Raw genomic sequence first — 13,671 nt, 5'->3', positions numbered from 1 at the left:
TCTTGCCATAAATATTCTATAATGGGTATAGAGAGCACAGACTTCCTAGTGTTCTCCTTAAAATCATACAGGAAGCAATCTGTCTGTTTGACCGTGATTGGTAAATGAAACCTGGTGCATGCTCTCTCCATCAGATTATGAAATCCTCCAATGTCCTCTGGGGTAGAATCTGATGGTAGGTGTGGAGGAGGGAGGTCGTTAGTATGATATAGTCATGCCAAGGGTCTGGTGCAGAGGAAGGATCCTGGAGCTCACCCTCTTCTCTCTCTTCATCCGAAGTAGAAGTATCCCCTGCGACAGGGCCTGTTGGTAAAGGGCGAGGAGAAATCACAGGTGTGACTGGAGGTGGTAAAACTGGCGCACCTGGTGGATCCACCTGAGGTAGTGGTCTCTAAGGCTCAGTTCCTTGCGGCAGAAACACTGTCTGTAATCCGCCAACATCGCCTGCAGGTCTTGTATCAGAGAAGGCGCTAGGTGGGCCATGTCTCTGGGACGTGGTCCTGGTTGAAAACCATATTGACTGTAATGATGAGGTGAAACCACATAACTCTGCTGGTAGTACTGACTTTCCTCCTGGTAATCCTCATCCTCGTATTCTTGACGTTTCACGTGCAGCTCTGATGGACTAGGAAGTAGACAAAAACACCATCATCATCATTTTCATCAGAGTCCTGTATGTCTAACAGATGACCTGAGCTCAACAGTGACACCTTACTGTACTCAGCCATGGTGGGACGTAAGTAAGTCTCGGTAGCCTTTGTTACCTAAGTAAACCTCGTCGAAAGTGGCGTTGATCGAACAGTCATAACTGGAAGGGCAGATTCCCTCATCGACGGAGTCGTCGTCGACTACATGGTCTATGGTATTGCTGTTGACGGTAGTATCATTGGTGTGTTGGTTGTTAATGTGGTCGTTGATTGGGTACTCATCAAAGGGGTGCCCACCGACGAATCGCTCGCCGACGAATCGCTAGCCAACAAATCGCTCGTCAACGGTATTTTTGCCAATGGCATCTTCATGGATGATTTCTTTGTCTGCTGGATTACGTAGACGGTCGTCAATGGAGATCCTAACATCAACGGGCTCTTAGAGAGTGAAATTCTCTTAGACCGTATAGAAGCCAGTATTGCTGTCGTCGACACGGTAGCTGTCATCGACAGTGCTGACGATGTCACACTTATCGTCGTCAACAAGTGCGGTAATGTCGTCAACAATGGTTTTTTGCCGTATAGGATCTGAGGAGGAGGCCCTTGGACGGGCTTTTATTCTTTCTGGAAGGCGTGGAGGGCACAGACAAGGCAGGTTCTGAGGGGTACTTCACACCTTTTTCCCTGTTATAGACATTGGTGTCCTGTGATTTATGGTGTTTCCTATCTTCTCCCGAGGAACTATCCCTCAACCTGGCTCTCTTCTGAAATGTGGAGGATCTCCCACTCTCTTCATCCGACAATGGTCTGGAGCCACAAAGCAGCCTTCCCTCTCTATCACTGAGAGTTTTTGAGGAAAAGGTAAGGCAGATCTTGCATTCCCTCACCTCATGTTTAAGATGTAGGCAATTTATACACTACTTATGTGGATCATCCAGATGGACCCTTTTCCTGCCACAGGCTTAACATGAGTGGAAAAGGCCTCTTTTGTTGGACATGGTGTCAAGACTGTAGAAAATTCCAAAGGTTGTAGAAACTGAGTAGCACTCAAGGAGACTCCCTTCCACATGACGTGCACTGAAAATCTGAGGGAATCTGCCTCTACTGGGAGTGTTCTAGAGGGTACTGACGGCTGATTGGCTGTGCTTCAACATTAGGTCCTTTTTAAAAAGGACATAGATAGGCTATCAATAACTTGGCGAAGGGCCACTATAGTCTATGATAAATGTTAAATACTGCTTGAATTTTTTACTGTGGAACTCCCATCTCGACGACGGGGAATGACTCAAGCATGTGAATCTATGAAAGATACCGAAATACTGGATAAAGAAGTGTCGCCCACTGATAAATAAATAGAAGGTTATGCAGAGATAAATACTTTAAAATATTTTTTTCTGTAAAAGGGCAGCTGTCGTGCATCACAACACATTCCCTGCTTTGATAATGCTGAAAATTCCTAAAAAAGGAACACTGCAGGTACTGTTACAATATACAGATAACTTTAAGAGCTCTAAAGGAGATTTAATAGATTTCCTAATGACAAACTTGACAAAGTGAAGCCCACACTAGGAATGACATTGTTTTATAGCTTGCTGATCTACTTCCTTACAAGCATACTGCATTCAAACGTGATAAAGAGAAATGCCTGAAATGCGTACAATTAAAAGGCTTACTGTATATGATTTCAGTCAATCAATCAATTTATTGATTTAAAACTCGACTATTTCATTCAACTACTTCATTTAATAATGATATCGACCTTGTAAAGGACAAACCTGAGGAATCAGCATTATCAATCCACATATCAAGGCGCTTAGCAATAGGAATGGAGCACAAGTATTTCTTCTGCCCAGTTTGTCCATTCCAATACATGCTAGGATGTATGATGGAATCTCCACGAGACCTGTGAACCAGAATTCACAATATTTTATCAGTGGGATTAATGCAAGTGATCATGTGCTTTATAATGACATTTTTGTTAGTAATTGTTTTATACTTTTAAAAGTAAACAATCACACTATACTAAGTTTGAAGCAGTGAGCGATAAAATTGAATTCTTTAATATCTTCTGTAATTAATAGGAAATGTACTTTGACACTGCTGAGAGGTGGCACGTTTGTACACAGTGTTTAAAATATGAACATTTATATATTTACCAAGTAGTGCAGGGTTTCGAAGTTTTACTCAGGAGCCCACTGCTGTCACTGCTGAATGCAGGGATTGCAAAATATCAAAGCTGTCTCCAGTGCATGCCTCTTTCTTTCACCACCTTACACTTCCTGTTTCTTTTTATCTACTTTTTGCAGGTTCTCTTTCACCCCTTCTTTCTTTCAATTATTTTGTTTACTCTTTTTTTCTCCCAATTTTCTTCATCATACTATGTGTCAAAATCTGATGATGAAGTACTGATCTCTAAAATAAAATGCCAGTATCACCTGGCTGCAACCACTGGTACAAATTAAGCACTCGTGTATGAAAACAATACATTTCAATAAACAGATAAAGGCAACATTTATATTCGTAGTCTACAAAACAAGTTATACTAACAATAGCACCCAAGGCTAAACTCAATTTTAATTTCAACAAACATTGTACTCATATTTTAAATAATTCTTGTTCTGGTCTAGACTTCTTGCATTATGTATCAGTATAAATAAGGATTTTTCTTCCACGTTTCACAGCATGATGAAAGATACACAGGTCTAAATAAAGGAAGTAAGGATTATATAATTTACTCTGTAAGCATCTGTTCTTGGCATGTAGAGCTGTAGATTCACATGCTTTGCATACTCCTGCCATCTAGTGTATGGTCCGGATGTTTGCAAGTTGTTTTTCTTCGAATAATACGTTTTTAGCACTGCTTGTCCTTAATTAGCTTGTTGACATGCTAAAACGTCCATACAATAATGTTAAGTAAAAGTGTGTGATGTAGACCAATGTTGCTGCTTTACAATATATCAGCTAAGGAATAGATGCTCCTATTTTCTTAGTGGAATGTGCTCTAGGAGGTATAGATAAAGTTATTTTAGCTTTAGCATAGCAAGTTTGAATACATTTAACAATCCAGCTAGAAAGATTTAGAGATAGGATTGCCTTTGTGAGGTTGAGCAAATGCCACAAAAAGTTGCTTTGTTTTACAAAAATTGTTGTGTGCTCTTAATATAGTATAATAGTGCTCTTCTGACATCAAGTATGTGAAGAGCCCTTTATGTCATTGAATCAGGTTGAGGAAAGAGCATTGGTTTCTTATGAAAGGCAGAAACCACTTTTGGAAGGAAGTTTGGGTTTGTGCAAATAATTACTCTATCTTTATGAAGTTAAAAGAAGGGGTTTTCTAAGGTTAATGCCTGTAGCTCACCAACTCTCCTTAATGAAGTGATAGCAATTAGAAAGGCAACTTTCCATGAAAGAAATTGTAATGAACAATTGCGTGATGGCTCAAAGGGTGGACCCATGAGACTTGTGAGAACGATGTTAAGGTTTCAAACTGGTGCAGATGGTACCCTGGGTGGTATTACTCTTTAAAGGCCTTCCATATAGGCTTTATTTACTGATACCTTGAACAAGGATAAATGTTGTCTGTTTTGCAAATATGCGACTAATGCTGCAAGGTGCAACCAAATAGATGTTTAGCTTAACGCAGCTCGCTGTAGATGCAAAAGGTAACAAATAATATTTTGTATAGATGTCTATAGCATGTTAATAATGTTTTTGTTACAATATACAAAAAATATTTTCCATTTCACCGCATAACATGCCCTGGTGGTAGGTTTTGTTGCTGCTTTTGTTGTAGTTCTATCTAGAACCCTAAACTCGATAGTCCTGATTTATGCCCTTATGTGGTTATAATAAATAATATCCTTATAAAGGCATAAGAATCATATCCATATTTAGCCATAGCCCATGCTGTCCAAATTAAGCAAGGCTACTTCTCCAGGCTCCTAGAAAGTACAACGAGTTCTGTAAACAAACCAAACCTCCAGCAACCTGGGAATTCCCCATTGCTTTTGTTTTGATTTTGTCCTAGAACTCCCGTGAGCATTCTAAGAACGGCCAGTTCTTAGTGACATCTTCATTGACGTCTTATGTCCAACCTTACGTCAAAACCCGGCACCTTTCAGGTATGAATATACCAACGTTGCCTTAAGCAAACACACAGTGGTGGTTTTGGAGCAGAGCGGCTATCTACTTGCCCGAGAGCCCAGCTGATGCGAGAGCCCACGGACGCCACCCCTCCTCTTTGACGCACTGAGAGAGACGCTGTCTTTTCTCCTGCCGAGAAATCCAGCTCCGGTGTTTCCAGATACCCTCGCGGGTTACTGGGATATCGAGTCCTGAAAGAGAGATACCAGACCTCCTGCTTTCTAATATCCAGGTACGGAGCTGACTAAACCCTTAAAGAGAATTCTTGAGTCAGATTCTTGGCAAAACCAACTTAACTTAAACTGCTACTTACTTACTCCTTCCCACGTATTAGGCTTAGGTCAGGTACACCGGGGTAGGCGTATTTAGAAGCACCAGTTGAGTACGTTAGTCAATGTATATTTGTATGTATATATTTTATCTATTTTAAAGTATCATATGGCTAAGAAACCATATCAATGCTTTTACAGTATTATTTTATAATCCTCCTCTTACTGTACGCACTTTACTTTACTAGGAGTATTGCAATTGAAAACGCCCGTCTCTCTTTTCTCTGCACTCTGGTGAAACTAAGTACGCACACTTGACTGAGTGAAATAGCTGTCTATTGTTTTCACACGACTCTAGAGATACACTCTTATTCTGAGGGAGCAAAGTTGTTATGTTTTATGGTTGTCAGAAGCTAATCCCTTCTTGTCTATCCAGGGAGGTTAAACTCCTCCTCGTTTATTCGAGAAAGTTTCTAGTGACCTCTGAGGTAGCTGGGAAACCTTAAGTCTAATATAGTCAGTAGAGACCTAGTTAACCTCAGTCCTACGTCTACACTGCTGTTTATATTATTCCAATGCGCAGAGCCTATTGGGAATATAGGAACTACACTACATGGCGCCCAACGTTTGGTAAGGCGATAAATCTAACGCAAGATGTTAGAGTAACTCAGTCGTGCTTTTTCACACAGACCCCTTTTCCCGTAAATACTCCAAAAGACGTCTGGAGTGGGTAAAAGGTTAAAATCCGCCGGAACTTAGTAGGAAGAGATTCCTGTGTAAAGTTTTTGGTTTAGTCAACGTTGAAGGCTACAGTGTTCCAAAATATTGTGCACCTAATCTTTGTTTCCTTGAAACTTGATCTGAAACAAAAACGTTTCTGTTAAGTAAAAATGTCAGAAAGTGAAGACGAAAGGGAGGCAGCTAGAATAGCAGCTCAACTCCTAGCGGATGACAAAAGTCTCCAAGAAAATGACCCGAATGTTATACTCATTCCGGTAAATGTAAGAAAAACTATAACTCTAAAACTTATAGAAAATGGACTGACATCACGAGGTGGTACAGTCATATTCGTGGTAGAGGCCCATGAATATCGGCAGACAAAGGTATTCTATTCATGGATAAACTTTCCAGCAGCAAACGCTGTAACACAAAAATTCCACTATTACAAAATAGAGGAACCTCCAGATGAATACACTCCTTTCGAGGAGGTTGAAATCCCATTAAATTACCAAGAGCACCTGCTCTGGTTTAAAGGCGCCCTAAAACATAATAATCACATCACCAGGCTCGGTCCACTAGGTAGACCAGGAGCAACGTGGCCGGTTCTAGCCAGCTACACACTACATCCAGACATCGAGAAAATGTCAGACCGGGAACTTTTAGCTCAGCTAAAAATACTAATTAAAATACATAGACAATTGGTCCAATATGTAATGCGGACTTCAACAGTCCAACCAGCAATTAACATTCCACAGCCGACCCCTCATCAGGGGAACACAAACAAAATTACACCACAGAACATACAATCATGTCTTGGTAAAGTACCCACAAAACGGGAACAAATTCCATCCTGGCTAGCACAAAAGATCACTCAAATAGAGGCAGTATTTCCTGATACTACACCTACTGAGAAACACAGAATTCTGACTATCTGTCTTCCAATGGGGATCGCACCACATGTGGAGGACTGTGACACTTGGGGCACAGTCTTTGCTTCCATCTACACAAAAACACATGGTGTTCCGTCCATGGCGGTTATACCAGATGTACTAAGACAGATTCAAAATGAATACGGTCCAGAACCTGCTTTAACTCTGGGTATGAAATTACTGAAAGACTTCAAGCAGGTCTCGGCTATATTATTAGCCAACATAAAAGGAGAAGCAGCATCTGTGGCGATCCGCCAGAAATTGAAAGTAACAGATATAACAAGTCTCCCCAGAGGGAGCCCTCTGAGAAAAGATACAACCTTAGAGATAGGGATAAATTAAGAAAACCTGACAGATATCAAGATATTGATACACGTCCCTCTCGATCTTTTCAGACTTCCTCACAGAAATCGGAAAGAAGAGGACAGCCAGAACACAGAGAAGAGCACGTCAAGTCAAAAGACAAGGAACCTGCTCAACAAAGTGAAAAAATACAATTTCCAAGAAAGAAGGTAGCCAGTATTAAAATAATTAAACATGCCGAGGATACTGAGGACACAACTGAAAAACGGAGAGTGGGCCCAGACAATGCTAGACAGCGCAGCAGAAGTGACCATAGCTCGCAAGATCTTGATGAATCTTCTGGAGACAGTGGACACGAATGAATACATTCAGGTGGAAATTGCAGATACCAGAGTTAGCAAACCTCATAAAATATACGAAATAACACTGCGTATAGAGGGAGATAAGACTAGGAAAATAAGAGGTCTCTTTTGGGATAACCTTTCGAAAGGCTATGACATCCTTTTAGCTGAGAACGACTGGCCACCAGAGTTTGTCAGGGAGTGCCCTCATGGCGAAGAAATGATTATGCCTGCCTTCTCAAATCATATTCCAATTCATAAAAAATATACATATGCAGGAAAATGGGCAGTAGCCCAAGCTCCTGCATTATACAAAAATCATGTAGGATGGGATGAGGACTCTCCTCCTCACAAAATCCAGTTAAAATGTCAACCTACTGCACAAAGGCAGTACCCAATTAAACAAGAAGCTAAAAAGCAAGTCAGGGAGATCTTAGATCAACTTGAATACCAAGGGGTGATTGAAACATGCACCTCATAAATGAACAATCCTTTGTTTCCTGTCTCCAAACCGGACGATTCATATCGTCTAGTATTGGACTACAGACACCTTAACTCCTGTTGCAAAACATTTGCAGTACAAAACTCACACAGTGCAGCACTAATGAATAACATCGTGCGCAAAAAATACAAAACAACATTAGACATCTCTAATGGATTCTTTTGTCAAAATATTGCACCTGAAAGCAGGTATTTGACCTCTTTCTCAATAACAGGGATTCAAGAATAGCCCAGGATTATTCTCAGCAAGGGTAACAGAGTTACTACAAATTTATGATGATGAAGCATTATATTATGTCGATGACATCTATCTCACAGATGATGACCTGGAGACTCACTTGAAAAGAGTAAACACCATAATACTTGGGTTTGCAGCTGAGGGTTACAAATTCAACTTTAAAAAGTCACGAATTGCCCATCTAACTGTCCTATTTTTAGGATATGAATTATCAAGTGAAGGCAAAAGCCTAGCAGACAACTTCTTAGAGAAGTGCGCTGTACTCCAAGCACCTAAAACGCTGAAGAACTTACAATCAATACTAGGTTTCCTGAATTTCGGAAGAACATACATTCTAAATTATGCAGAGAGGGTTAAACCTCTCTATGAATTAATAAAACCTGATTTTAAACCAATCAATTGGACTCAAAAACACACAGAAATTTTGAGATCATTGCAAACAGACATGTTAGCTAAAACAAAATTGCAAACTCGCGAAAACATACGCAACCTTGTAATCCGAGTCATCCCAGGAAGATGCGGATTCACGTACCTGACCGCTAGGGAGAAACGGTACCAATAGCTTACAAATCACATTTGTACACACAAGCTGAAAAAACATTCAGTCTTACGAAAAACATTGTAAATGCGGTTCAAACTGCTGTAGCAAAAGAAAGAGCCCAAGCCCAAGGCAGAAGGATAACTGTTTTAACAGCAGAATCAGCCTTCGAGGCATTAACAAGCCCACTCAATTTGACTGCTGTGGCATTAGATCCAAAATGGATACAATGGGAAAATTCTCTTGCTGCAGAAGACGTGAAATACTATTTTGACCCGAAAATGAAAAAACTGAAAGATCTAACATATGAATTAGAATATCCTCTGCCAATCGAAATTCTGCCTCTACAACATTACGCCTGTATAATATATACAGATGGATCAGCACAACCCGCAGTTAGGGGTAAGCAAGCTTACAGTGCTGCGTGCGCGGTTGTTAAATGCCGGTGGCACGGAGGTAAATTGAGACCACTGGTAACTATGTCTCAATCTGTAAAAGATAGTTCGGCTCAACGAACTGAACTACTAGCTTTAAAGATGGCGCTCGATATTGCCGATCGCGAATTCCCCACACTAATAGTGTGCGATTCGCATTACTGCGTCAAATCTTACAATAATGACTTGCAGAACTGGGTTCAAAACGATTACAAAGATGACACAGGTGCCACAATAAAGCATAAAAAGCTTTGGGAACAAGTAGTTCTTTTACAGAAAGAACTACAAAAGACTCACGTGATACATACACTGAGTCATCAACGTGATGGCGTTCACGTTGCAGGGAATTTACTGGCTCACAGAGCCACAGCAGAAGCAGCTCAACAGGCTTCCGTAGCCACAAAAAAGCATTCAGAAAAATACATAGACGGGGAAACAATGCTGGCGGTAAAAACGTCTTCAAAGAGCGACTGTGCAGCATTACCTGTGAACTATCCACTCAATTATACATACATAATCGATGCAAACTCCGTTCCTTTTGCTCGAATCCCTGGAGTGGGGGATAGAGTAATTCCAAACACGAACAGGAGAGTCTTCTTGATTCAAGAAGCACACATGGGATTGGGTCTAAGGCACCAAGAGATCAAGGAATCTCTGAAAGAATTACAATCAGAATACTGGTGGCCGGGGATGAGCCTTCATAACTACAAATTTGCAATGGGCTGTCCAGACTGCAACAGAGATCGCAGTGGCGAACCGGCTGGAGTATTGCCATGGCTCTTCATTTAGATAGCATAAGGCTATCTATACGCAGAAATGCGTCCCAGTTATGTTTAAGACCAGATTCAAGAATGAAGAATGAATTGAAGACACGAGCGCTCGGCTGACGCCAGAACTGTTATAAAAGATTTGCGAGTCCGTATCGGCACATACGCAATTGCCATGCTACATTCTGACCAGGGTCCAGCTTTTAGCTCTCGAGCTTATAAGGAGGCCATGACCAGCATGGGCATTGAATTGCGGTACTCTTGTCCCTTCCAAGGAAATGGGATTGTGGAAAGAAAAAACCGGGAGATAAAGCAATCTATAACGGCGAGGGTATTAGGTTCGGGTGATGGGTGGGTCCAACATTTAACAAGTGTCCAACGTAGTCTTAATAATCTGCCAAGAAATTCTCTGAAAGGTTTCAGTCCGTACGAACTATTGTTCGGGACTAGAATGCATATTCAGGACCTCGATAGTCAGACTTCAGTGGTAGAAGAAAAATGCTTTGATAGCAAAGATTGTTTGGCTATTTTACAGGACTTAAATGAAACAAGAAAAGGCCTGAGCAACATAAAGTTAAAACAGCAGCCAAAAGCCACTGAAGATAAACCACCTGTCCCAGCAAGGCCTGCCTGGATTCCAAAGATTGGGGATCTAGTCAGAGAGAAAATCTCGCTGTGAAGAAGGAATTTGGGCCTTTTTACAGAAAACAGTACCTGTCTTAGCTATCAGCGGAACGAGATCAGTTGTACTACCGCCCCTTGCTGGTAAAAAGGAGAACCGAGTTGGATCCATCGACCTGGTAAAACCACAATCATGTGGCCAATAATAAATAGTAGGCCCAGTGGACTCCCAAGAAATAGCAGAGTACCAAAACTCGCTACAATACAAGAGGTTCAAACTGAGAGACTAATCACATTCGATAAACCTGCAGTGAATAAAAAAGGACTATGCAACAATGCCATGGAACTTGTGCCTCTTGAAACCCAAATTGCAACAATTCGTCAAGAAACACCAGTCTACAACGATGTAGCCTCAGACTATGCTAATGAAACAAAGACAAATCCAAAAGCAAATAAAAATCCGGAAGCAATTCCAACAATTGACAGAACTGCATCTGGCTACTTCATGAATTTCGATGACTTTTCTGAAGATCCAAGCGAGCCTGAAGAATCGCCAGCAACAAAGACTTTAAAAGACAAAGCAACTGAACTCTTTCGTCAACTCAAAGAAACCTATCTGATTTCTCCATGGATTGAATTTTGGATTGCGTTAGGTGTACTTTTCCTCCTGCTTTGGCTCATCACGATTCTTTGTTTGGGAAAATTCATTGAAGGAAAATACAATACAATGGACACAGCAAGTCAGAACATCAACTTGGTCCTAAAGCCACAGAAGTCATCTCACATCGAGAAAAGAGAACTATCATCAGTGACTGTCACAGCCAATCCAATACCCGGTGGGGTAGCATGGGACAAAACAGATTATGAAATCTATGGCCCGATGGAGCTCTTTAAATATCCACACCAGTTCAAGGTTTCATTAAGTGACTTTGTAAAACCGAGTACATTCTCTGATGATTGGGACTTTGAAAGTATTAATGATATGATGTCAGATTTAGTAATGTCAGCAAAATTGACAGAACATGATTACTTTCAGGGTTCATCAAATTATGAAGAAATGTATTGTTATAATCACTTTGCACATCTTTACTTTACAAACTTTATTCGACAATTAAGTCATAAAAGTATACCTACATATATTACACGAATGTAGTTAAAAAGACGTTAAAAATCCATACAATAAATATTTTAAAAAGTATTAAACTAGATAGACTGTGTCGAATTACAATTTAAGAGAGGGATAAAAACAATTTCATCAACATACATTAATCCAGAGGAATATTGCACAAAGGTTGACAGGGGTTAACCCATAAATACATGGACAAATACAGTTTAATCTTCACATATTTTCCGCTATGTTTTTTGTGCGGATTACCCAAGCCCATTTCAAAAATTTAGCCACGGCAACAGCAATTATAGGCGTCGGGTCTGTAGTTAAAATTCTCAAAGCCTCAGCATGTCTGTGTATCCCTAACAGTTTACATAAAGGCTTGATCCACATCGTTCTGGGGGCAGTGTACAGGGGACAAAAAAATAAAAAGTGACTTATTGACTCTTGTTCCTCCCCGCAGTTGGGACATCTGTCGATTCCACTTTTATCTGCCCATTTAACCGTAAAAGATCTTACTGGGAGTGATCCTACCTAAGCTGGAAATAGAGCTTGCGATCCTGTTGTTTACCAATAACATCCCAATATTGTTCTAGTTTTGGTAGGGCTTTAATGTCCATGAAACGACTAGTTAGATGGACGGAAAGGCCCTCTGACCTTGCTTCAATGGTCACCATCTCCCAATATTTTTCTTTTAGATATTTTTTAGAGGGAAAGTGAGCATTTTCCGGGTCCTCCCATAAGTCAGTGATTCCCAATTTGGAGAGTATCGACTTAATGTTCTTGAGCCAATGATTTCTTTGGCACGTGTCCTTAATCATTATCTCTTTTAGACCATGGGCATAATGCTGAAGTTCTTCTGTGGTCCATAAGCGGCGCCAGTAAAGAACTGGACGCAAAAAGGCAAGGTCCTGGACCGCCTTTTTTCCAAGGTCCCACATTAGCGGTAATAACGGGGTACTTATGGGGACGCTAGTAGCTTTTCGAACAAATTCGTTTTCAGCTAGCGTTAATTTTCTAAGGTCTTCAAAACCCCAGAGTTCGGCTCCATATAGGGCCGAACCTAGGACCTTCATCCTGTATACTTCCAATAAGGGGCTAATGGGCTTGGTTGTTGAGGAGGATTTTTTTTTTTAGAAGGATGCCTGCCTGCTGGCGGAGTTTTAGGACCGCAATGTCCAGTTGACTGGACTACCCCAGATCTTTCTGAAGGGTGACCCCCAGGTAGGTAAAAGCATCTACCCGTTCCAGCGGGGAACCATTCATATTGATCAACCCTCTAAAAGGTCTATTTGTCCCGCACGTTTTACGACCAGTCAGAATCATATACTTCGTTTTTGTCGTATTTATTTCTAGTCCCCTGTTCAAACAGAAATCTTCAAATCGCTTCAGTGCTTGCTGGAGTCCACTCGGAGTCTTTGAAATGATGAGATGGTCGTCCGCGAACATGAGGATCGGGAACCGCTCCCCGGACATCGCAGGGGCATCGGTCGGCACCATGGAGAGGAAATCCGCAACCCCATTCACGAAGAGCGAGAACAAGGTGGGCGCCATGACGCAACCCTGCCTTACTCCACGCTCCACCGGAAAGGGCTCGGTAACCTCCCCTGGGAACCCCACCGTACCCGAGCGAAGGTATCCTCATGCAGGCGGACAATCAAACTCAGCAGTTCAGGTGCCATCCCCAGGTCCGCTAGAACTTTCCATAGTATATTACGAGGGACCAGGTCAAAGGCCGCTTTTAGGTCGACAAAAACGGCATACATACTTTGCACATCACTATTTGCATAAATCTGCTCAGCCTAGAAATGTTTTTCATTATAATCAATGGGAACATTCGAAGCAGTTCGAAAACATTTTACGAGAAATTCCCATACTTCTCAGGGTTTAACACAAGTGATGCAGAAACATTTTATTTCAAACTGTTAAATAGGACAGGGGTAAAAACAATGCTGACTAATACTAAATTGTTCTATTCGGAAACATTTTATGAAAAAATGATTACATTTGGTTTTGATTTCTGGAAAAACAACATTGAAACAAAAACCATCTGGGGTACCAAAGATTGGCAGGTCCTAGGTCTAAAAGCATTATTTAGAGCCTGCATGATCC

General features: G+C 41.1%; 1 protein-coding gene across 2 annotated transcripts in view; it reads right to left on the bottom strand.

Moving 5' to 3' along the window:
* SLC22A16 (solute carrier family 22 member 16) overlaps positions 1-13,671 on the bottom strand; it is a 466,664-nt gene that overhangs the window by 134,786 nt on the left and 318,207 nt on the right. For both annotated transcript variants that reach the window (XM_078649168.1, XM_078649169.1), the window contains exon 5: positions 2,423-2,550. In XM_078649168.1, the coding sequence (XP_078505294.1) occupies positions 2,423-2,550 (128 nt within the window). The remainder of the gene's footprint in view (positions 1-2,422; positions 2,551-13,671) is intronic.

Source organism: Lissotriton helveticus, chromosome 6 (genome assembly GCF_964261635.1).
Source record: "Lissotriton helveticus chromosome 6, aLisHel1.1, whole genome shotgun sequence".
Lineage (NCBI taxonomy): Eukaryota > Metazoa > Chordata > Amphibia > Caudata > Salamandridae > Lissotriton > Lissotriton helveticus.
This window is presented reverse-complemented; position numbering and strand designations above follow the sequence as displayed.